We start from the raw sequence: 27,069 nt of genomic DNA on the forward strand, positions 1-27,069 counted from the left end.
GAACCTGAAAATTCACAAATGTAGCTGTTTAACTTTTCCGTTATCTTGTGGAACCTCCTCAAGTTGTCTTGGAGGACAATTCATGTATGAATAAGCGATAACACTCATGAAATAAACGATTTAAGGGCTAAAGGAAGATAGACAATTTTGTAACCATAGACCAACAGGAAACGTACATTTTTTGTATTATATGATAATGTCTGGTTGACCTGTCAGACTAACCGTAGTTCATTTATTTACAACAAAAAACATCGTCTTACACAAGGTCTTTTTTCTGTTTATTTTTCTTGTTTCTAGTTTCAATCTTACTCGCAAAGGATCCATCTATAACAAAAACATGAACAATGCTAAAACGTGTTTGACGTTTAAAGATGATTTTGGAATATAAGTTAATTTAGTTTAATACGTGGAGCATTCACATATCTGACCCATGGGCACATGCGGTAGCCGAAAAACGACCTTTTTCTAAAATACCTGAAACATAACATTTAAAAGCGAGTATAGCAGTAATTTGAAGTCAATGTACAATTGTTCTCATGATACACTGCCTATTAAAGGTTTTTAAGATAATTAAGTTCAAAGTAATATAAAATGCAATCTAAAATTTGTTGTAAAAGTTGTTAAATGTGGCGTCAACAGACGACAACAATGAATGCTTAATACGCTGATGTTAAATGAAAACTTCAACAAACAAACTTATTATGGCGGCGGCTCACAAAATATAATCAAGTTTCACATGCTATGAAGCAATTACTGTGAACGGGAGTAAATTGTTAAAACGGCTTCAATGATGATTTTAGTTGGTCAAAGTAATTCCGGCGAAATATGATACATACGGAATGCTGTTTGCAACATTGGTATATCAGAAATTTCCCGGTAAACAACCACTCGTGGCATAAGAATACACATAAATTGTCTACATGAACTTCATTTAATCGTTTGGAAGCAAGAAACCTCTTATGTTAAAACCAGGTAATCCAACCGCCGTGCTAACATATGCAATCCCCCCAACATGGTTACGATCATTGTCATCATTTATCTCCCGAAACTTCTGTAGAACCTGAAACGCACAAACGGATAATGCCACTGCCTTTTATGTCTGGTATTATCATTATACCTTATATGCGCATATGTACTGTTTTTAAAATAACTTGTATAAACATAAACATCTCTGCATACACTTGTCCTTAAACGAGCAATGTTCACGGTAAATCAGAAACACTTTAAAATACGCAATTCAGTTGACTTTTTCTTGGTTCTTCCTCGGCTTTTCCATGTAATTTGGTAGATTAAATAGTGACAAGGGTATTACCTGGCGTACATATTAATGTAATACAAAAAATCACAACAAAAAAACATGGAAGAACAACACAAAACTCCACAAACAGCACATTGCATACACACTATATATCAAAAACGAGGTATGTTTATCAAGGATTGTTAGGTACCGCCTTGGAACGGTCAGTAAAATGTAAATTTCCTGGGGGTTTAAACCAGTTTAAGTGCACAAATCCACTCTTATTCCAACAATCCTAAATAAAGAAAAAACGCAAAAGGTAAATATTATCAAAGTATGCATTAACTTGAGGAAACTATAAAACAAATAATAATCAACTAATAGGTAAATCAAGTACTTCTATTATTAGAGATCCCAACTTTTATCTGCAGACGGAAAAATACAATTCAGAGCACCTAATGCAAAGACTTTTCAAAGATACGATGCAGTCATTGTTTGAAACTATAAGCATCACACACAGTCTGCCTTATAAAATAAAGGGTTTAAAACTGTGTGATCATAGAGTTTCATAATAAAAATCATCATTGTACTTAAACTGGGAACAAATAAAGAAAACGCTCCGAGTCAGCCAAAAAAGCTTTTAAAGATAACATTAATTAGCAAAATTTTCATATAATCAATGGACTGATAGCTTAGTTATGTAAGGATGCTATATTCAGCTCTATATTTTGTTTCAGGAATTTATCTTCAAAGAAGGCAAGTACTCTTCAAAATATTGCCTTTATATCCACTGTTTAAATAAAATCCAAGTAATTCTTTGAGTCTATCTGCCCAACTATCTGCTGGAAACATTTTATGAATTTTCTTTAAAACATCACCATAAAAATCGGGATGAGCAATACTATTAGAAAAATCAGCGATTTAAGACTACTATTATACTTTGATATAAGATTGTAATGACCATTAACAAATTTTGAGAAAGTTTTCCTTAATTTATAATATCTGAAACCCTGTTTTAGAAGTTTGTCCGTCATAAGTTTACTGCGAGAGCTGAAATGTTTGATATCTGTACATATTCTAGTAAATCTTATCAACTGTGCAATAAAAACGCCTTATGATGGTGAACTAGGAACATCTCCAGCTAAAGATAAGAAGGGTAATTAGTTATTTTAAAATTAAAATCATCACGTTTATCATAAAAAATGATACTCAATATATCTTCCTTTATTTCGAGTTGCAGATATAAATAGGATGCTTTTGAATCGGATGTATTAGATTTATAAAGTTGCAATTGTGAAGGGTATATCGATTGAATATTATCTGTAAACACAGGATTATCTAAACTTAGAATATCATTTATATATCTAAAAGTGCTATTGAATGTATCAACGAGAGCGAGATCTCCAGACTTAGATAATTTCAACATATATTAACTTTTATAGCAGTATAAAAGAAGGTCTGTAGGTAAAGGTGCATAATTGGCACCCATTGGGATGCAAATTTTATGCTTATATAAACATTTACCTAATTTTAGAAAATAATTATTAAGTACAAAATTTAAAACTTCAATGACATCTGTGCATGTCCAATAGATATATTTATCTGAGCGATCGTTAGTAAAAAAAGATTTTTTAACATTAACTGCCATATACGTAGTTTTCTCCCTTGCTTTGTTTTTCGATAAGAGTTGTCAATTTGTTTGTAGCTAAAGATTGTGGAATAGATGTATAGAGCGTTGAAAAGTCATAAGTATTAAGCACTGAGACCTTATACCGTCTACTTTCAAAATCATTAACTAAATCCAAAGAATTATTGATAGACCAAAAGAGATTAATTCCAGAATTCTCATAATCTTTTCTGCAGTATTTTTTTAAATGAAACTTAATAGCAGTTAAGCAGGATGTAAGTCAAATTGAAACTTGTTTTGTAGAACAAGAAATGGAATTAACAATAAATCGTGACATACACATAGAACACAAACACATAAAATCACAAACCAGAAACATTTTAGAACAGCACATAACTCCACAAACAGCACAGTGCATTCATACTATATATCAAAAACTAGGTATGTTTATCAAGGATTGTTAGGTACCGCCTTGGAACAGTTAGTAAAATGTAAATTTACTGGGTGTTTAAACCAGTTTTAGTGCACAAACCTCACTCCTATCCCAATACCCTTTATAAAGAAAAAACGTAAAAGGTAAATGAGCATCAATATTTCAAACGGGCATTACTATCCGATATGCACCTGCATGTGTAATGAGGAGCAGAATTAAGATGCACACTGAAAATAGTTCAGGTGCACGTACCAAACTTGAGCCTTTTCTAAACATTCATTTATATAACCTTTATTAACAATTCATAAGTATATATAATAAATGCCGTTTAATGCAAACAATGAAACTAAAGCGGTTTTTGTAGATTTGTTTAATATTTCTCACTAAATTGTACTGCGGGGTCCGGTCCAACCAAAAGGATATAAATGTTTTAAGGAATGACACCCACCTATATGATTTTTAAATTAAACGATTTGAAACACAAGATTAAGAGATATTGCGTACAACTATTGTGGAATTGCTATAACTTGTCAGTGTCATTTCCATTTGATTTGAGTCGTCCAATACTTCGTCAACAGCTTTGTTATTTACTCTTTGGTGCTTTAGGATGAGGTTATATGACGTCGTGGTTTGTGAAAAAGCTCCAGCCTGTGATAGAATGTGTTTCCATTACTGTCAATTAACAGTCTCAATAAAAGTAGTTTGGATCGTTTTTTATTTGGAAGTATGGATCAATGAAATGCATGAAACAATGGTTTACTACGATAATTCCCGGTAAGACTGCAATATATGCCTTGTATGTTTCGATTGAGACCGATCATTCCTGAAACTGTATAGGTTAGAGAAAAGAGAATTAGTGATACAAGAAGAATTGTGTCTTAGCTCAACAGCGCAAAACACGCCATATAACAATACCATCCCATGACATTTGTCAGAATGTTATCTTCATAGAGGTCATCTTGTCGTCTCGATCCACCAAAAGCATTATTTTTTATCCTATTGCGTCTATTTATTGCTCGGATAAATGTGTGTTCTACGATCCGAACTCCCATGCGATTCAGTCATTCACTGATACGAACTTTCAGGCTGTTTTAGTAAAGGATTTTATTCGTTATTACGTAATGACCTGTAATCTGATCATACGCCACGAAAGGCAACACATTGATGTTTTTCCATTTTAACAAATTTGTATTTAAATCTGGCTAAAGTTTAATTCACTTAAATTCGTATAAAGGAAACTTATGAAACCATGAAACTAAGAAAACTAAAATCAGCTTAAATATTAATTTGAACTTCTCCTGAATATTGCTTAAAACAAACAACAAATATTTCAAACTAGGGACTGATTGCAATACTAGTGTACAGTGATAATTAGATATTTTAGATTTAAACGTACAATTCTATTGTGCAGACGGAAAAACGCAAAACCATGTATTATGTTTTCGTTTAATTCTAAACAGCGATTGTTTTCTTTTTATCAACGTATGTCCTCTTTTCTATTTTAATTTAAACTTACAAAGACGACATTATTGTATTACAAAGGATATTACTTTTGCGTGTAATTGTATATTTTTATTAAATTATGTACACCTTGTAACTCTATTAAGCATAAAACATCCAGCGGCGATTTTTGTCTAAATAGCACTTACATCTCTTAAACACACTCTTCACACTTTACATTCGCCACTGATTATAAGTATATTTTTTATTAAGGATACGTTTTACTCACGCCGTTCACGCCTCCAACGTTTTATGGGCATTATATGCATACAAAATGCCTCTACACAGTACTATCATATCAATGACAAATGACCCATCAGTATAATTTTTGCATCACTTTGCGCATGCGCATAATTGTTCGATGCTCATCAAGTTACACTGAAATGGCTATTTATAGAGTTGACGTCATTGGAATCTCTTGTCAGTTCAATTTTCATGTAATGCGTAATAATATGGAATAAAGTTTCCCAAGCAGTAGCGACGTCTTCTGTCCAGTAATCCTCTATGTGTGGCTTTACTGCATTGATGAAGTGAGGGAATATTGCCTGAAAATGTAAAAAACGTGCATTGTTAAATGTCACAAACGTTAAATGATAAATTAACTACTATGCTTCAACAATGCGACGGGGACGAATCCGTTAGCCTAACTATTTTTGTAATGGCGCTAGAAAGAATACACCTATACCACTAGACCACTTTTGATTTAACAATATCGTTTATTTGATCTGTTTTACATGACGGACTATAAAAGGTTGTGAGAAATATGTACCTGTTCACTTCCATATGTTTCTAAATATATAAAATAGATATATCGTTTGGTAAAAGCGAAGGGTCAAGATGTGGATTCTAGTCTGCTTCTTTTGAAAATATGCTATTTTGGTCGTCGGTGAATTGAGATCATTACTTTCTTTATTGGAACATCAAGAAACGATTACTTGAAGTTAACTTTACATTATCGGTATTACTTGTACTCTAGAAATAAATGGTCGTAATGAGTTTCTGGATTCGCTCTCTTTAATTGTACATAATTTATTCTTATTAACATAACACACAAACGTTAATGCACAACGACGATAACTGTTTATAGAAACAAGCAAATGCTTTAACCTCAGTATGATGGGCAAATATTTTGTTTTGATGTTTTTTGAGTCAAGTCAGTCCTTATTGCAAGGTTGATGACGCAAGACACGAAGAACATGCGTTTAGGAAAATGTTAATATGTCTTCTTTTTCCATACCGGAAACACAAACACGAACTTGGTTTTACCGTTATCTGTCTTTATTTTTATTGTAAACTACATGCGATCTGATTTAAATTGAGATAGCAAGAACTATTAAACTACCATGTTATTAATATAGATAATGTTTAAGTTGAAATGCATTTTTTTTTTGTGAAATTAATTTGGCAATAGCAATATTCATGTAATAACTGAATGAGGATAATTTTCAAAATCAGATACTGTAGAGTTTAAAGAAAGTTGATGAGTAATACTCTTGTTAAGTTGTCTCTATACATAAGCTGGCTACGGATGGGCGAGCTAAGCTTTATATTCTATAATTATAAATAACATTCTATCCGAACAGTATTTTTCAATTTTGTTGTTTTAGCATCACCGTTTATAGTATTGAACTATTTAAATATGTATATATTGAAATCTCTAGGCTAAGTCGAAACAAATGAAACACAACATATGACATTGAAATAATTAAATGGCCAATACTTGGGTTAAATTAAACATAGGTAGGATGAATAGGAACATTGTATCTGCTCAAAAACACTTGCAACTGTCTTCAATCGAATAGATATTCTCCATCCACCACCATGCTGGTAAATATTCCAAACGCTGTTGAACTGTTAATAACATCGTCCACACAGGTGTCCTGTTCGGTGAAGCCTTTTGTTTAAACCTGTTTACCCTACGTCACGTTCGATGACAAATATTTTGTGCTGTTGTGAGTTTCTGCATGCTTACATTTTGTCTATAATGACATACGAAACCTGAAATAAACTTTATATAAAACAAATACTTAAACTCACATCTGATGAATAATTTAACATTTATATTTGGTTGTAGAGCACTTTCTTGTCGACATGCGTAATTATGCAGTCAATTGGAAATTTTCTAAAATAAACACAGATTTAAAGGGTTGAACATGGATTGCTCAATTGTTTGATTGAGTTGAATAAGAAATATAATCGAATGAAAGGGTTGATAGAAAACCATGCAAAGGTAAAATAGAGATCTAGGTTATAATATTCATATATGTTTTCAATGGAACAAGCTTTTTGACATTGGAATATTGCAGAATATTTCACATCCGACTTCACCTGAAATTAAGAACAATAAATCAAACTCAACTGCATTTATTGATTTTCATTTTTCGGACATTCATTTTACATTGTGTTATACGTATACAGTAACCTTGCAACTAACACGTTAATTATATGAGACCGAGAGGCATCAAAAATAACATTATGAACACTGACTCGATTGTTTTGCAAGCTTGTTTGGACAAGTTAATACTTGGATATCTTCATAAAATCACGTAGAACAACAACGCGTACAAGTGTCAATATATATTGTCAAACTACGTCATGTTTACTCGGCTAGCAAATCACCACTCTGAAGGTTATCTGTAAAAGCAGACATTCACATGGTTACACAAGTGTTTTCAAAATTATCAACAATAAAAATATTGTATTTAGTCGTGGTAAATGCTTTTGTCATGCTTCTTCTGATAAGATGAACAATCTTATGGAAACAAAAGCCAAGCAAGCAGCAATCTAATTTTTGTCCAATAACTGTTTCACAAAACAACCATTGCATTCACCCATGTCACGTTATATCGAGTGCTTTATCTATTGTGCTCATATCCGTAAAGATATGGCTGTCGAAATAATTAACTTTAGAGGACGCAGCTACAAGATAAGTTGTTGTTATTATTCAGTAGGCAAATCTCTTCATTGAGTCTGTTATTTAAATTAATTAATGCACGTATGATTTATCATAGAAATATAACAATAAATCGATAACCATCGAATGTCGTGAATATATTTAAAGGAAGAATTATTCCGCGTCAGGAAATCTGTGAATTGCATCGTTTTAAATACTTGTGCAAGAGGTTATAAAATGTACACAAAAACCTACAGAAAATTACCTAAAAGCTAATCAATTACCAATTAAACTTACCATATCGTACAACCACCTTATATATAATTTTCAACTAAAACTGCTCCGGATAAAACTATTCAATGTTTTTGATAACACGGTATTTTGTTCCGTCTATTTCGACAACTCCACCAATTTAATGGTGCCGACTCGTCTATACTTTTGCATGTTGCCAAATTAAAATTTAAAAAGTGAATAACGTTTTCTATTGAGTTACATCATTTAGTTGTTATATGTTTGGGAAAATGTTATTTTTGAACCAATTCTTCAACGGAAACATCTATGCAAAGTGCAGGGTAATATGACGAATATACTCATCATCCTTAGATGGAACAGTCGGAATAGTGACGAGATCGAAATCCACTGCACTTATAAATGTTATTATGTATCTCTAGGCGATAATCCGGCCTGTTCAATGCAGTTCATATATTAGTCTGATTGATGTTTAAAGCCCCTTCACTGGTTGAATTGTTTCTTTGGTTTCCAGTTAATGACTCATATATGTTTTATGTGTGTTTTACCCTTTACTGTCTGGCTTGTCACGGGGTGGGGGGGGGGGTCAAGGGTAATTATGTGTGTTCTCCCTTAAATAACTGGTGTTGTGTCTTGTGTTATTGCATAGATCTTTCGCAATGACGTTCTTTGGTCAGTAATTACTACTTTTAAAAAAAAAATAGAGAAAAAATGTTTCTGTGCATGTAAGACACATCGGTTTCGAAACAACTACAGACGTAATCAATTTCAGTGATGGATAGTTCGGAAAATTCATATTTTTTAAGATAGCAACCCTCCACATAAACTTTATATTGATATGGCACAAACATTTGTATCATTCATTCACATCAATCTTTACATGTTAAGTGACTCGAGTTGCTAGTAATTTTGAAGTCTGCATTAAATATATCAATATTATATCCCGGAATGAGATATTTGACCTCTTCCATTTCTCTCTTCCTTTTATCAAAAAAAATACTTTGCTGATTAACGTTGCATAAATGAATATTAATTATGTAAATGCCAAGTTCGTAGAAAAAGGAAAGGGGCTCGTAGTTTAAATTTAAATGACAAAGATATTTCTTTAACCAAATGCCACAGATTAAACATCGACTCCATCAAACATATGTGTATGAATAAAGGATTTTTCACAAACGACAAACAATATGATACAATTCAATTACAGTGAGCAAAGACGACGTAAATATGATTTCGATCTATACTTCACCTGTATACATGGTTTAACATAACATTATTAAGTACTTATTACACTCTCAATACTCATTGTAATTCATGATTATATTTCATTGAGGTATCAAATATTTTATAGGAAGCATACACACTTTTTCCTTATCCTTTCAGTTGTTATTTCCTATTATATATATAACATCACATTTGTGTTGTTTTAAACAGACACTTGACAAAGAGACTTGACTGTTATTTAGAGGTTAAAACACGGCGTAGCCGGGCCGTTGAGTGATAATTGGCCCGAGTGACTCATAATGGCCCCAGACGAGTATGATTATGAGGGTAAAAGTTCTTGAAAAAGTGATCGCACGATTGTTTATAAGATGTAATTAGTTGGCTTTGATACCGTTCCTAGTAGTTTGTAGCATGAATAGTGATTTAGTGGTACATGTTTCACCCTCTCACCCGACAATAATTTATATTATATTGTTGAATGGTACTCTGTCGTGTTCACATTTTAGTCTCTATTTCGGCGAAACAACCGTTTCGGAATTTGCTATACACCCGAGGATTTGAAAATCATACAGTATTCATTGTAACAATGTTTACAATAATTTTGCAATATGATGCTCACTTTTTACAGTTAAAGCTAATATTGAAAATATTTACACGTTGACGACTATTCTATTATAGTTATCTAATATAATCTAAAAATGAGATTTCTGAGCCTGTGTATCAAGACACAAGCCTCATTTACATTCCTCACTTATCTAGTTACCTCTATTAAAGTTATACCATGTACAATAATGTGATGTTGGATGGTTGTTGGACCAATATTAGTATGACATTATTTAAATTGGTCTACTGAATAGAAAATGATTATTTAGGACCTATATCGAACATGTGAGTTTGAAGGAAGATATTTGGGCCTTGGAGTATTGCAAGATCGGTTTTGTCACGTCCAATTTCAGCTGAAATTCAGAACAACTGTTCAAAGTAAAATGCTTTTATTAATAAGTTATCGGACATTCATTGTACATCCATGTTATGAGTAACTATGCAGTTACCTTTCAACAGAAATATTATTTATATGAACTCTCGAGACATCAACAAATAAAATAACGAACGTTCACATGATGGAATGCCAAGTTATTCGTATATTGGATAACTTTATACTTGGATATCATTTTGCAAAATCGTGTAAAACAACATAAACTGTATATTTACGACACATTTATTCTGCTAGAAAAGTACAATAAATATAATATTTTGAAGGTAAACCGTAAACGCAGACATGCACATTTTAACACTAGTGTTTTCAATATCATTTACAATAAAAAGATTGAATTTGGTCGATGTATATGTTTTTGTCATGCATAATCTGTAAAGATGAGTTATATCATTAATAAAACATGTAAATTCTGAAACATACGAGTTTTCTTGTCCAATAACTGTTTAAAAAGGCAAATATTTCAGTCATCCTAGTCACGCAATATTGTGTGCTATATCTCTGACTCTCATATCCGTAACAATATGGCCGTCGAAATAATTGGTTTGAGACATAACAGCTTCAAAGTCAAGTTGTTTGCGTCATTCTGTAGACACATTGTGTGTGTTATTTGACATTTGTTAATGCACGTATGAGTTATCATAGAAGTTTGACAAGAAATCGATAGCCACCGATTGTCTTCAAGATATCAAAAGAAACTATTATTGTGCGTCAGTGAAAGTGTCAATTACATTATTCGGAAAACCTGTCTGTTTCACTCTATTGCTATCTTAACTGGTTGGTATGTGTCAAAAGTCAAACCTGTGGTTTAGGTTGAATATATAAGTTATAAAGAAAAATGTAGGAAAGTCATTTATATCAGGAATTTTCCGTCACGAATCCGTCCTCTATTATAAATAGTAACTATCAGTACATAGTGTATTCAAATGGTCTTGAATCTTAATTATGCAAGGATAATATTGTCTATAATATTTTACCATGAATTCGCACATTGATAGCATCGAGGTTATCGACATACATACATAATCGAAAGTTCAAAGAACAGTATTCAATACTAAAGGAGATACTAGGGCAACCCCTTGTTATACAGTATGTGAAAAGCACAATATGAGCTGCTTATTTAAATTTGCTTCTAATTGTAGTTGCGTTGAGAAAAGGAAGGATTACTTATTTATGACAGTGGGTTTATGTTCACGAGAACCAATTCTAGGAAGACAACGTCTAGGTGAATATATTCAATCAGTTGGTAATAATTGCTTAACTACACGGTTTTTGTCATAAAAACACAGTTCTATAAACATTTGTTTCTCATAATTTGAAAAGTCGATTTCAGCATCTAGTCAATAACCTTCGGAAATAATCCATTCCCTGCTTCAAGGACGCCGACGGAAGTCATCTCATCAGCACATTTAAGACATTGAAAAGCAAGTACTCCGTCCTTGTCAGGAAGCGCTGATTTTTCTTGGTGTTTGCTTGCGTTTCTAAAAGTCTTGATTTGTTTTCATCGCGGTTTGATTGATTTTAAACCTACTTTTTTGGTAAAAATTCATGGCGACAAACACCAGTACAAGCACTTTCTGAAGAGTCGTATTTTATGATATTCAACATAAACGCCTTCAAAAAAACTATATTTAGTCTAAGCATTTTTGACTATACAAAAATGCCGCTAAGACGGATACGAATGATTTATTTTTTATTTCGTTTTTCATAAAGGTCACTTTCAATAATATTTATCCTTAATCATCTTCTTCACATGATTGACACAATAAAAACCAAGGCTGTGCTTCGTTTCTTGCGACAATATCAATGATGGGGACAGGATTGAAGACTTGTAAGAAATGCTCAAAGCAAGTATCTTAGCCGCATCGGTGATATATAGATGCTTTGTTTCAAAACCCTTTTGTATTTTGTGCATTCATTTTAAATTGAATATTTTTAGGAAAAATAGAACAAGTAGAGTATCAATTTTCCTTCATTTTTAATCAAACATATATATTTTTTACTTTAGTAATTCTCTCCTCAGACCTATTCATTGAAATCCGATTAGTTATATCAGACCTGTTGGAAGGAATTGGCTCTTTCCCAGCAGTTTTTTAAAAAAAAAACTTTGCATTCTGGGAACATATATATATAGGTTTGATTGACTGTCTACGATTAGGATTTTCAAATCCTGGCAAAATGAAGTGTGCCTTCAATTCCAATGACATATGAAATTCATTGACATTCAGTTTTGACTTAAAATATGACGTCAACAATGTTAATACTATTATTAACTAGTACATTTTTACATCAAACACATGTGGAACTAAATGATGGCAGTTATGTGTCAAGTAAGTATACGGTAGGTTATAAACTTTTATTTACATTTACATGTGATTACTCGGTTTACCTGATACGCACTATGATTATGCCCAACAATCGTATTGATTCATGGTTATAAACATAACGTGTATGAGCCTTATTGAGAGTAAACGATTATATTGAGTTTGAGGTAACAGATCTCACCAAGCTGAGGTATTACTAGGACAGGCACGTGATCAATGGATCGGAAAACAACACAACGGTTTTGTTCTTATTTGACCTGGTAACGTTGCTTGTTATTCCTTGTTTTCCAGTATTGAACCTGTCTTAAATTTAACTACAAAAACAATCTGACCAAGTTAATTGTCTAGGTCCTTATTTTGACAAAGTTAGATTCGGCCAAAAGTGTGGCATCTAGCCCAATACGGTTACAAACTTGATTGTTCCGCTAATTTACTTTTGAACGTTGACTAAGTTTCATCATAATTTGCATGTATGAATTGAATTCTGTTTTACAAAAAAGATTTTGTAAATTTGTGTGATTTGTCTGTTCTTACATCATTTAACTCAAGAAAGACTTCACCGAAACAATCAAACAGAGAAAAAACATTTTGCATTTTTTATGTACGAAAACTAAAGTGCAGCGATTCAATCAAAGTACCATTTCAACATAAATGTTCTGGATACATCTCCCACTTGAAAGTTTTGATAATCTTCGTTTGTTAAAATATTCGTGTCTTTACTCTCGTGATGTTTTGCTTCCCAAATGCGCATTTTTTCCATCCTGTCATTTCGCAAATCGTTAAGGTCGAAGATATCACAAATAATAGTTTTCTAAAGTACAGCTTGTTAAGGGGCACATCGAGAAAGGGAAACACACACTGTAGAAGTGACCAATCATGAAAGCACACCATAAAGAACTATCAAAGCATCTTAATTGGTATGCTGCGAATGTACGCACTGAGCCGTGAATGTACGTATGTATTTATAGATAATTCGGCCAATCCACACAATGGGTAATTTGCTGAGTTAGTTTCACCATATGTATTGCGCCCAACATTAACTCGCGAGCGAAGCTTAAGTTATATAAAACCTATATTTAAGTATATTAATCAATATTTATGTTTGCAAGCCATGAAGAACAATGGTAGATAAATGAGTCGACATAGAAAAATAAAAAGCGTTTAAAAAAGATAGATTCTATGTTTTGAATAAAAAAACTCATTTGTTTTTAACAAATTTGAACTCATGAAAAGCGAAGAAAGATAAACAAACAAACAGCAATAAAAGGTTTACCCTCAACGGGTTCGAATTCGTATTACATCCCAATAGGTTACCTACTGCTCTGGTCGTCAAACCTGAATAACTGCTGCGTTAAATTGTTTAATACGTATCTATATATCAGGTAAGTAACTAAAAAGGGTAATTCTAACTTTAAACATTATAAGGTGACAGTGGTCTTGTCTACACGGTCACAGCTAACGGGTCAAACTCGAACTATAAATGTTCTGATAACAGCCTTTGCCCGGTTAGCGAACACTAAGTAAGCAATGAATTGGGGTTTTAAGCGCCCCTTAATTGTCGAGCCTGATGAAACCGTACCTTTTTAAAACAATTTCTATTTCGATGCATGTGTGTTTTGTTTGCATACTTCGTACTTTGTGTGTCATCTATTCTGTGTTTTTTAGTTCTGAGTCTTGTGCCTTTAAATACGGTATTTATAAGTTTGTTTGCCTGCTGTGTAACGTAGATAATATACAGGGTATTCATTAATTTGACAGTCAGTATTTCCCATCAGTTGTTCTCTGTATTTTACACTTCAAATGAGGAAATATTTCTGCTTATCGATTCATACAACTTTTTTCCAACAAATTGCTATGTAAAGTGAGACACTTAATCAACAAAGTATGGAAAACACCATTGTCTACTCTATGGATAATGACAAAATACACGTCTAAAGAAAATATTTCAAGAATTTATAAGAACCGTTGATTCTCTCTGGATGATTTTTGTCGTCTCAAATATCTGATATGGTTCTAGCTTGGTATAATTCACTTTGTTTGGAATGCGGTGTTATTGTCTTTTTCCACCAGTTATACAAAGGTCTCAATAACTGAAATCTAATAAAACGTAATTTAATCAGGTTTGTCAGACAGATTTTCTCTTCTTTGGTTATTTTGTAAAATAATGGCTTTTAATTCTGATAAAATATTAGGTATCATTTTATTTGGCTTCTTATAATGTTTTTCATTTCATCTTATGGAACTACGGAGTAAAACCCATTAAATGTGATGTTTGCCAACTTTTTAAAGTAAAACCAAACAAATCGATCATCTGTTCTGTGGGAATACATTGTCATCTCAAAAGAACGTAGTTTATTGTAGAAAGTAGTTAAGGGCTCTAACACGCGAAATCCTTTTTGTCGATAACATCACATTCGAATTGGCTTCTCAGCTGTCTTATTCAATATACGTCTCAATAAAAACTATTAACCTACTTGTCTGAGCTAATTATATAAGCTTGCCGATCTGCCTTCAAAAGTTTGGAATTATAAACGCTTTTGACGACTAATGATCACTTACCTAAAATAAGTTATAAACTCCAAGGTTAGATATGTGGTCTTTTATAGCTCGCCAGATCTGCTTTATAATATCCTCTCAAAGTTATAAAACACGGAGGGTAACGTTATAGAGAAGAGTACTTTTACGCTATTTGTGCATAAAACGTACTATGTAAACACCAAACGTTGCGCAAAACCTTTAAAAAAGAGATGAAACGGATATATAATAGGTATAAATTAACCAAAAAGGCACATTCCTGTGTTTGTGTGTGTGTGCGTGCGTGCGTGTGTGTGTGTGTATGTGCATTCGTGCGGGTGTGTGTTGGGGGTGCTTGCGTGCGTCTATCGTTTATACGGCATCTAAAAGGTGCAGGAAGGGTTTAAGATTTTTATAACAATGTATAGGTTAACCCTGTCTCACAGATTTATTTCTTAGTCATACAAAACACACACATGCACAAAACCAATAGAAGTATACATTTTTTTTATTGATATCCTTGATTAATTAAAGGAACAATCGGTGTTGATATAAGCCGGTGTGTGTCTAATCACAGGGCAACAAAAGGCTACAATAATCTCCAAACATATGTTAACTAAACAAAGTGAAACATAATATGTACACACTACATGCAATCGCCAAACTTTGTTTGTTAGTTTAGCTTTTCGTACGCATGCTATAATTATACCAAAAAAATATTAACAATGTAACACTTCTCTTTCCAATGCTACGTTTGTTGAAGACATAATTAACGAAAAGTTGGCAACATGTATACATCAACTGAGAAGATACCACAAAGAAAATTAGCATCAGGAAGCTGATGGTTGATGAATAAGAAGAAAATGAAGATTTAATATGAATTTATCTACAGAAACTCAAAGAAAATGATTTTAAGAAACACATTTTCTTTCTTTCAGATTCTTCGGACAAGCCAATTAATCGAACATACAAACACCACAAACAAGTTAGAGGTTTCGTTTGTTATGATCTCTTGTAGAGGGACACGTTTAAATAGTGTTCTGAATAATGATATATATGCGTTTATTATAACTGTATGAAGCACGCTTTGGGTAATACGCAAATGTTGGTATTGAAATATATATCACATTAATAAGGTTAGAGTGATGGATAGGGTAGGGTTCACGAGATGTGGCATGACAGACATTGCACCATTCCGTCTGATGAGAACGAGCGTCCTGACCTTATTTTGAGCAAAAAGAGACATTTTTCATTTCCTTATCTGTTTCTGGTTTATGTATAATAAAATATTAATAATAGCCCAGAAGAGTTAGATTATCCAAATCAGCGAATGATTTTCAGAAGACAAAACGGTTATTTGGGTCAACACTAACACAATTCCCCAGAGTGCCATAAGGCACACCACAGGTTAGAATCAAGTTACCCTTCCTGAAGTCAGGAGTCCATTCAACCACATATGCTGAGACATTCCGTGGATAAAATAATTAGTAAGACTTTGAGTTCTGTCCAACGTCAATTTAACATGTATTCTGTTTTTCCTAACTTGGTTCCTATTAAACTTTCTGCCTAAAAATAATGAAACATGCAATAATCTATTAACCAGTAATTGTTGTAATATCAATGCCGTACGCACTATCAATAAAGCAATTTTTTTGTAAGAGATAATAGTAAATGAATAAATCATATTATCGGTTACAAAAGTGTTCACTGACATATACGAGTTAATCATTTGGCAGTAACTGGAAAAGACATTTGCCTTTGACAAATATATATCATACATATAAATACAAAACAAATCAGAATATACTCAGACGTATCTTATTGGCAGGCTCAGCGAAGAGTCATGTCTAAGTAAAGATTAAAACTATTTTTTAACTTTGTATAAAACTCCTACACTTATCTTTCAACAGTGAATGAATACTATCTTAATATGGTACACGTATAAATACAAAACAATGTCAAAATCAAGCTCGGTAAAGTGCTCAGAATATGACAAGACTGACACTGAAAATGTTTGTTCCCTAAAATACGCACAAAACCGCCATTAATACAGTATTGTTTTTTCTCTAAATTTTGTTGAGAAGTCGTTATTCATGGTTGACAGGGTAAGTCTATTAAAATTACCGCAGGCACATGCTATAGGTGCGCATCGGTAAGTGATGAAACATTATAATTGCTTCATTAAAACGAGGGAAATGCGGATAATTTTATTAAAATAATTAGTTTCGCCAAATAATGATATTCATTGGAATAAACATACGGTAATGCAGTTTTCTATTTAAAATACAGATGTTTATCAAACACTTACTTAATGGCTAATTTCCTATATTCTCCTCATATTATGCAATCCGGCATTAACATACATATTGGCATATCAATTTCAGTTCAGCAAAACACAACAACAGCGGTTAGAACACTGTTACAATCGTCGACCCGGTGCACGTCAACCGCGATGCAAAAACGTCGTTGACGTTACTTCAGCAACAACGTCACAGTATAGGAGAGATGTTCATTTCTTCTCGAATGAATTATCTGTTATTAATAATTCGCGTGCTCGGAAACATCCATGCAAGTTATTCTTGTATAAGGATTGTTATTTCATTTCAGTATTATGTTAAATAAACACTTTCGTTCATACCATTTTCAAATCCGGGCCTTTGTTTTGCTTCCGGATCATGTCTTGTCGGTTGTTTTATAGCGTCTAAGAAAAGCCCTAGAGTACTGGACCCTTCTTTCCTTTTCATGTTCCTCGAGAAGACTACGTACCCATCTCGCGTAAACCTACGAAAATTACAAAATATTGCAAATGCCATAAAATGTTCCGAAATATAAGTGTTATCAATAAAAATGTGTGGACGAAATCGTCATATGAATTACCGTCAAGGAAGGCATTAACAGGCGCACTCTAGTTAACACTTTTATTACTTTAGAAAATCTGAGCTTAAAAGAGATGTACTGTCTTTGGAAACGAAGATCCGCTACGGGACATCATTCATGGCCCCGATCCATCCGCTGCACCAATATGTAAAACATTACTTCACGCATGAATTATGAGATTTTATAGAGCAATATCTTGATAAAATGCACTCAATTTGATATTCAACTCTTGCTCTTATTTCTTTAATGTCTTCTCCGTTGTATCCAAATAAAACATACGTGTTTGTACAAAAAAACTGAAATAAAGACAAGCAAGAATTGTAATGACATGTATATATAAATGTTTTCTTTTTTTCTTTTTTACATCACTCTTTTTCCTCATTCTATGATAAAGCCATGCATCATTTAACCATGTTTATAATTCATGTGTGGTATTTTTTATCTTCAATCAAGAAACTACTTTATACATGCATACGACAATAAACACTTTTGTCTGTCTGATTCTGATTTTGTTATTGCAATGACAATTGCATAATATGAATTTCAAGTTTCATGATTTTTTTACATTTAATCTGCTACAAGGACAGGAGTGGCCCAGTCATTCACATATTTGGCCATGATATAGTAGTAGTGGACCTACTTTATATGAACAAGATTGATCCTATCTCACACATAACTGGTCATCTATAAACATAGGTTATCCTTTATAACCAAATATTCTGCCACGTCTGAACAGGTGTTGTTCTATCTTACACGTATTTTGTTATATATGAACAGGGGGTATTCTAACTAACACATATTCTGTCATATATGAACAGGGGTGGCACTATCTAACAAATATTTAGTCATGCATGATTTCAGAAGAAGTCCTATCTTACACAGGTGTTTCATATAGAAACAGGAGTGGTCATATATTACATATATTTGGTCATCTATGATCAGGGGTGGTCCTATCGTACACATATTGTGTCGTTTATGAACATGAACGATCCCATCTTACGTATGACATTTCAGATGTACTTCTTACTTAGACAAGCACAATACATAATTCAATTTTTTAACAAAATAACAACGCATAGGCTTTTTTTACTAATTTGTGGCATGGTGAGTGGTATAAAGGTTTCCGCCTCTATCCGGTTTCGTTACAATCGAGACATAGAGAATTAAACGTCAGTGTTTAGATTATCTATTTGAATTTTAAAGAAGCAAACTGGAAATAATTTGATTTAAGTTTCAACCTAGAGCTTTTATATACATATATAACTTTTATTATATCTTTATTATAATGAATAATAAAAGAGAGAAAAAAGAGCACCCTTGGTAGATTTTGTTCAATATTTCTCAATATTTTGCATTGCGGAATCCAGTTCAACCAAAACGGTTGTAATATATTAAGGAATGAAACACGCACATATCATTCAGATAAAATGATCTAAAATATTAGAATAAAGATATATGGCGAACAAATATTGTGGAATGGTATTAACTTTTCAATGATATTTCCATTTCATTTTAGTTGTCCAATATTTCGTCAACTGCGTTGTGATTTATTCTTTGGTCATTTTGGATGATGTATTGGTCTTTGAAAAAAACTGCTCAATGCCTTGTTGTATCATTGGTGTCAACGAAAGGTCTCAATAAAATTTTGATTCAGAAGTATGTATCAAAGAAATGCATGAAACCGTGGTTTACACTGTTATTCCCGACAAGACTGTGCTGTCTTATGTCCTGTATGTGTCAATTAAGACCGATCATTTGCCCTTCCCTGCATACCTGACACATTATAGGTTGAATTAAAGAGAATAAGTGATACAAGAGGTTGAGTTTCTTAGCCCAACAGCGCAAAACTCCCAATATCGCAATACAACCTAATGGCATCTGTCAGCGCAATACCACTAAAAAGCATCTGCCGCAGGCCAGAACCTTCTTAGAATTGATGATGTCGTCCCGATCCACCAACAGCAGGTATAGCGTCTTTTATTGCTCGAATAAGCTTGTGTTTCTACAACGATTCACGGACTTCACGATTAGCTGTGGAAATTTGAGGCTCCTTCAGTCTGGTATTTTATTCGTAACTTTAATTATCTTAAGTCTGAATAAACGCCACAAATGGCAACTCTTCTATAATTCTCTATCTCCACACATTCGTGTTTATTTATAGAATCGGTTTAAGTTCAGTCCACACGAAACAAACTATTGAAACTATGACACTAAGAAAACCTAAATCGACTAAGATCTTTATTCAAACTCCCTTTCGAGGTTTCTTTGAACAAACCAAAACTACTTCAAACAACTAACTGATTGCTAAAAACTATTGACATACAGTTATATAACATAATATTACATTTAAACGTGTTTATGTTCTGTGAAGACGAGAAGGCGCAAATTCATTTTTTTTATTTCTGACAAATGATTGTTTTCTTTTAATTAGCGTATGCCCTTATGTATGACACAACATTAATGTATCACAATAGGTATAACTCTTGCTTGAAATAATGTAGATCAAACACAATTTGTACACTTAGTACCCATTTTTCACACGATACGTACGTTACATATTATAAACAATTTTTAATTGACATATTTTTCACCGACGCCGTTCACAAATCAGACGTTTCATGGACATTATATGCGTACAAATGCTTCTAAACAGGACGTTTATAACAACGACTTATAACCCCTGCCGTCTAAATTTGCATCAATTTGCGCATGCGCGTAATTGCCTGATGCTCATTATATTGACGTCACTGGAATCACTGGTCATCCCAATTTCCATGCAATGTTTCATAATACGGAAGAGTAGTATACCAAGCAGTAGCGATGTCTTCTGTCCAGTAATCCTCTATATGTGGTTTTATAGCATTTAGGAAGTGAGGGAATATTATCTGAACGTGGAATCAACATGCATCGTTAAATGTTAAATAAGTTAAATCTTGCATTAACTAACAAAATGCTTTACTAATTCAGTAGAGGCGAATCTGTTAGTCGAACAATATGTGTAATCACACTGGAACAAGACACCTATACCACTAGACCACTTTTATCCGAAAGTTTCGTTTTTCTAGTTATTTTGACGGAATGGCTGATAGTAAGCCTACGTTTGCAGTTGTCTACATATTATCTAGATTTAACAGTATACTTTATTTGACCTGTTTTACATGACAGACTAAAGAATAATGTGAAAAATATGCATCTGATCTTTGCAATATGTTTCTAGGAGTATAATATACATATGTTGAATGGTGAAAGCGAACCCTAATGACAATAACATAGGATCACCCATGATATATTGAGTATTATTCTGCTCCATTTTTATAATATGCTAATGTTGTCATCGATTTGCGAATTGAAAGCATTGCTTTCAATAATGTTACAACAATAGATGTTTACTTTGTTAATTTTGTCAAGTTAATTTGGCATAAATCTGTCTAACTTGTATGACATCTGGAGTGACATTATATTTCTTATGCAAGGCTCCAGTTTCGATGAGCAGTTTGGCTAGGTTCTCCGGTTCATTTATTCTGGAAATGCACTTGTCGATAGTTCCCATCACCTATAAAGAAATAGCAATGCAAGTGTCAGCTACCATGATTTATTTTAAAAGTTTACTTTTTCTTAAAAAGTTAACAAACGAAATCCAGAATGCGTTAGAATGAGTTAGCCATGCATTTGAACAGATCCCACTTTCACATACGTCCGTGTTCTGGAGGACAATATACCTGTTTTCTCGATAAGATGTTTGATAATACATATTCTAATTCATACGCTACTTCATCAAATCGACTATTACAGTTTTTTAAACTATGATGTACCAATTCAACCGAGTACTAAAGAGTTCTAATATTTTCAACGGTGAATTTGACTTGACCGTAATTCAAATTTTAGGGAAATAATTTTTTGTCCTTAAATATGTACATTTTTTCCTACCTTATGCTTAATAAAATTCCGAACTGAAAACTGAAACATTATAAGACTAATACCTTTAGGGCGTGTTGGCGAATAAGGCCACTCCTTTGTAGATCCCCAACATCCCTGCCCCGGAAGTTTGCAAATATCTCTATAAGCACCGGGCGGTTCTCAAACATGCTGGAAATGAAATATTTGAATGAAAGTATTATCGAGGAAAAGCCCCACATGTAAATCCGTAATGTTTGGCTGATAGGACGAGCACGTTCAAAGGTATCCGATACTTCGACAAAACACACAATCAAATCTACTAGCTGCTGCTAGTTACGTGAATAAGGTAACCTCTGTCGCTAGCTTCGTTTTCCAAAGTTGTTATCATTTTACATAGGCAAAACAAAAGGGGTTCGACCCGCGGTTTCCCCTTATGACTTCAACAGAGACGTGAGACCGAGTACATAACCAACTGGTTCAACAGCAACTTTGAGGGAGACCACAGACCGTTTCCGCAACCTACCGAATAAATAAAATGTAATAACCCCTCCCCCTGTTAATCCCTGTCCGGAGCTGATTGGTTGACTCAATCGAGATACCGACAAAAGTAAGTGGTGTTGAAAGCAAATTATAGTACAACAGTTATTGTTGACAATATCAATGTATGATAAGGCAACGCGGAATTAGGAATATGTGATAAAAAAATCTGTCTTAGCTCCAACCAAACAGTATCTCCATTCGAGTGTGTGTCGGCGAAAACTACCAGCCAAGATCCCAACCACGTTGCCATCGTTCTTTACAATACGACCAAGGACCTCAACGGACTTTCAAAAATTGATACAGTTCTTGAGAACTGATTTAGACTTATCTAACTGGCTAAATGAAAAAAATGAATTAACAAAGCTCAATATATTCTTCAACAAAACCAATTTGATGGTGTAAGTGTTATTAGTGATCGCTTACGTCTCGAATAACCTTAATTTGGTTTCCGCATTAGTGTGTTTCTGGATAAACTACAAATACCTGCCAAGTTTGATTTCAAACATTTTTTGCAATGGGTAAAAACACTATACACAAATATTTCCTCTAGAATTTCTAATAATGGTTGCATATCTGATAGTTTTATCATAATGCGAGGAGTTCCTCAAGGATGTCCCCTGTCGGCTCTTTTATTTATAACAATTGTAGAAGTCCTTGCACTCAAAATAAGAACATGTGAAGCGATTAAAGGTGTGAATGTAAAAAACACTCATTTAAAAATCATACAACTTGCAGACGACACAACCCTATTCTTTTTAAATGAAACTGAAATCCCAGTAGCCCTGGAGATTATTCATATTTTCGGCATTTTTTTCGGGCTGAAGCTCAACATACTTAAAACACAAGGTCTATGGATAGGTACTTTAAAATACAATGGCATTGATAAAATGTACAATATCAATTTCACGTCAAAATATATAAAATCCTTAGGTATTTATTTTGGAAACAACAAAACTGAATGCATTTATTTCAACTGGGCGCAAAAAATGAACAATGTCAAAAGCTAATAAGCAATTGGAAGAAAATAAACTTAATCTTTTTGGCAAAATAACTATTATAAAATCATTGATGCTGCCCAAACTTACATAACTCCCAATCATATAATTAAAACGGTTAACTCTTTAATATTTAATTTCATTTAGAATGACAAAAGGGATAAAATTTAGCGTACAACCTTAATAGGAAATAAAATAAAAGGTGGTCTGAAAGTTCCTGACTTTAAATACTACTCTAAAAGTATGAAACTTAAATGGGTAAATTTCTTAAAATCAAAATCAAATGCAAACTGGAAAATAATCGCATCATATTTTCTTGATAAATTCGGACCAAATTATCCTGTCTTCAATATTAATTTAGACTCACCTAAATCCCTATCTGGACAAAACTTGAAACTCTCTGTTTTCTACCGAGACTTGATCAACACGTGGTTCGAATTTAAATCAATTTCAAGGTCGAACAATATTAAAAATTCAATTCGAACTCAAGTTTTATGGTGAAATAAATATATTAAATTCAATAATAAATGTCTACTATTCAAACACTGGATTGACTCTGGATTTATGTTTCTAAACGATATAATTTCATTATCTGGTGAGATAGACATGAGAAGAATTGTGCAAACCTTAAAGGTGAAATGTAACTGGATTTCGGAGGTAAACACAATAATACAATCTATCCCAAACGACTGGAAAATTGTAATTAAATCGACTCAATCTGTAAACACACAGGTTAAAACGTGTTTAAATCTTAAATACGGTCAAAAGCAGTTAGACGATCTCACCAATAAAGATATTTATCATATTTTTTGTAACGCTGTATTTGAAAAACCCTTCATACATAAATACTGGCAAGAAACTTTCAACAAACCAATCAACTGGCGATCATGGTATTTTATTTTACATGGGATAATTCCAGAAAATAAAGTTAAACAGTTCAAGTTCAAACTCCTACAAAACATCATGGCTACAAATCTAAACCTATTCCGCTGGAATATCTCAGCAAGTCCTCTTTGTAATCACTGCAACCAAGTCGAAGACTATGACCACTTTCTTATTAATTGCCCGTATCTTTCTCATTTTTGGTCAAAGATAAATGCCACCTTTAAACATTGTAATATACATAAACAGATGAAAAGCCTCGAAATACTTATAATTGGATATAAAATTGAATACAAAGAATATAATATTATCAATACTATTCTATCTCAAATAGGTTACTGTATTTACAAATCATACTTTTTATCTGAAATTTGTTAACTTATGTGCATTATTAAATGCCGACCTTTTGATTATTCAAACATTATATAAGAATAAAGGAATTCATTGTCGGTTTCTCAATAGGTACATAATGAAATTTAAAAGCAACTAAGAATATTTTGTTAAAAACACACAAGTTATATTAGTTTAGTAAAATGCATTGTTTAAAGATGAAATAGTTGTATATCATGATTTTCTTGTCCATAAATGTCATGTTTATGATTTGTATATGTTTTTATGAATAAAAGGATCACCTCGAAGTGATTCCAAAAGAAAACACAACAACAATTACTTGGTCATAAAAAAATATGAGTTCGTGATATGTTATTTTTCATCGTGAATGATACGTACATGCGAATTGATTCCGATACAACTCTTAAAAAGTTGTTTTATATCACCATGGTGTGTCATTTCAAACTGTGAAATTTGATAAGCGCCATTGCAGATGAAGCCCCTTATAGTAGGAGCAGAATAAGGCTTTTAAATAAACATCGAAATTAAGCCAATTAAAGAATATTCTACAGTCATGCATACATGGGCAGGTTTTTAAGACGATGTTAATAATATTAGTCTGATAATGGACGAAACAAAAATGTACACCCAGCCCTTAACCGTTGTTTAAAAACCAGTCCTACTTAAAATGAATGTACACTTTATTTAATGATAACTTAAGCACTGTTACGAAACCCTTGTATTCATGTTTCCGAGTGTGTTTTACCGACGTTAACTGGTCGCTTATACTGACATTTTATGATTTCTCTTTTGATATACTTGGCCATTTCATGTCCATAAATACCACGACCGGAAGTGAAGAAATCGCACGCTCATCCTGTCCAAAGTACAACGCTTGAATGCATGGGAAAATCAGGTCTGTATTTAATTTTCTCGAGAATAGGCATTTATTGCGGAACGGTGATAAAATGTTGTTCAGTGATGTTTATGGTACTGATTATTGTTTTTAGTGTTATTGTATCGTTCAAGAATATCTGATTGAAATTCAGCTGTTTGAGATTGTGACGACATAGTAGAATCAATAGTCCTGTGCAAAAACAGTCCCATTATCCGGTAAGTAAAGAAAGCACGTCCATGTTGTTTATCAAATATCTGAAACAGTGTATATCGGCGTATACATCAGTCGAAAGCTTCATATCTTTGACACCAGTTCCTTATTTGAATAAGACGGACGCAATATTTTATCTATCCATCTGATTCGGAATATGTATCAACATCAGGGATAGTGTTTCAAAAAAGTGATCGTACGTTACGATTGTTTATCAGATGTGATGCTTTGACACCATTTTTAATTGTTTGTAGCATGATAAGTGATTTAGTTGTAAATGTTTCCTCCTCTCACCCAAGAGGGATTTTGATGTATATTGTTGAATGGTACTGTGTTGTGTTAACGTTGTAGTCTCCATTTCGGCGAAACAACCGTTTTGGAATTGGCAATACACCCGCATATTAGAATATCATACAGCATTCATTGTAACAGTATTGACAATAGCTTTCCAATACGGTATTTATTTTTTACATTTAAAGAAAATAGTATATCAGAATTCATCCATTGACGACGATTGTGTTACAGATATCTATTATAATCTAAGAAATCAATTTTCTGAACCTGTATTTATTTAATTGATAGACACTTGAATTGCCATGTATACTTGTATTAAGGCATTCATGAATAGTGCGCGGGAAGGGCTATATTTTTTTTTCATTTTTCATCAATTATTGGGGTAAAATTATTTAAAAATATCTATTTTTATTCTGCCCGCAAATATTCATTTTCTAGATTCAAACAAGGAAATTTGTTTTTAAAAAAGAATCATCAAGCGTCAAGATATTGTCGTAGATAATTTCGAGTTTGAGTCTGAAACTTATCCTAGTCTTATGTCAGTTTTTTGTAAAGAATTTGTGTATTTTTTGTAAAATAAGTAAGCGTTAATGCAAAATGATACATGCGTTCGGGTTTGGTTAAATATTGAATCTTAAAACACATAACATTTGACACTAAAGCACAATGGAAATGACGTTTTTTATTAAAATGGAACGTACAGAGATAAGCCCAGTAACCAAACACAAACATAACAAAGACGCTGTTTAAAGACCCATGGTAAAGGCATAACAGACACTGAACGAGTAATATTCACCCAACTAATAACACAGACAGAGCACAAATTCATCAATTATATATCAAAATGAGCCAAAAAATGAGCCAAAAAATGAGCCACTTCATGATCTAACCTACGTTAAAACTAATTTATTGTAAAAATACTTTTATTTTGTATTAAGGTCATTGATTAATACTGTATTCCTAGCGCCTTGTTATACTTACCTCACAGATGTTATAACTCCCACATTGTCTATGTGTACTTTTAACATTTGCCATGTGTGTTTGATTTCAGCTACCTGATCATCTGTGGGGGGCGGAGGGCTCGTTTTATTCCGTTTATTACAAACTTTATAATTCGTCTTGAGTTTTAATTGTTCACAGGTACATCCCAT

General features: G+C 32.9%; 1 protein-coding gene across 1 annotated transcript; it reads right to left on the reverse strand.

Moving 5' to 3' along the window:
• Nucleotides 1-5,165: 5,165 nt before the first annotated feature.
• On the reverse strand, nt 5,166-27,069 carry LOC128246248 (uncharacterized). Its single transcript, XM_052964440.1, has 4 exons — nt 26,900-27,069; nt 21,853-21,958; nt 21,306-21,425; nt 5,166-5,342 (listed from the first exon to the last, which is right to left on the reverse strand). The coding sequence occupies exons 1-4, from the start codon at nt 27,067-27,069 to the stop codon at nt 5,166-5,168; spliced, it is 573 nt and encodes a 190-aa protein (XP_052820400.1).

Source organism: Mya arenaria, chromosome 9, assembly GCF_026914265.1.
Source record: "Mya arenaria isolate MELC-2E11 chromosome 9, ASM2691426v1".
Lineage (NCBI taxonomy): Eukaryota > Metazoa > Mollusca > Bivalvia > Myida > Myidae > Mya > Mya arenaria.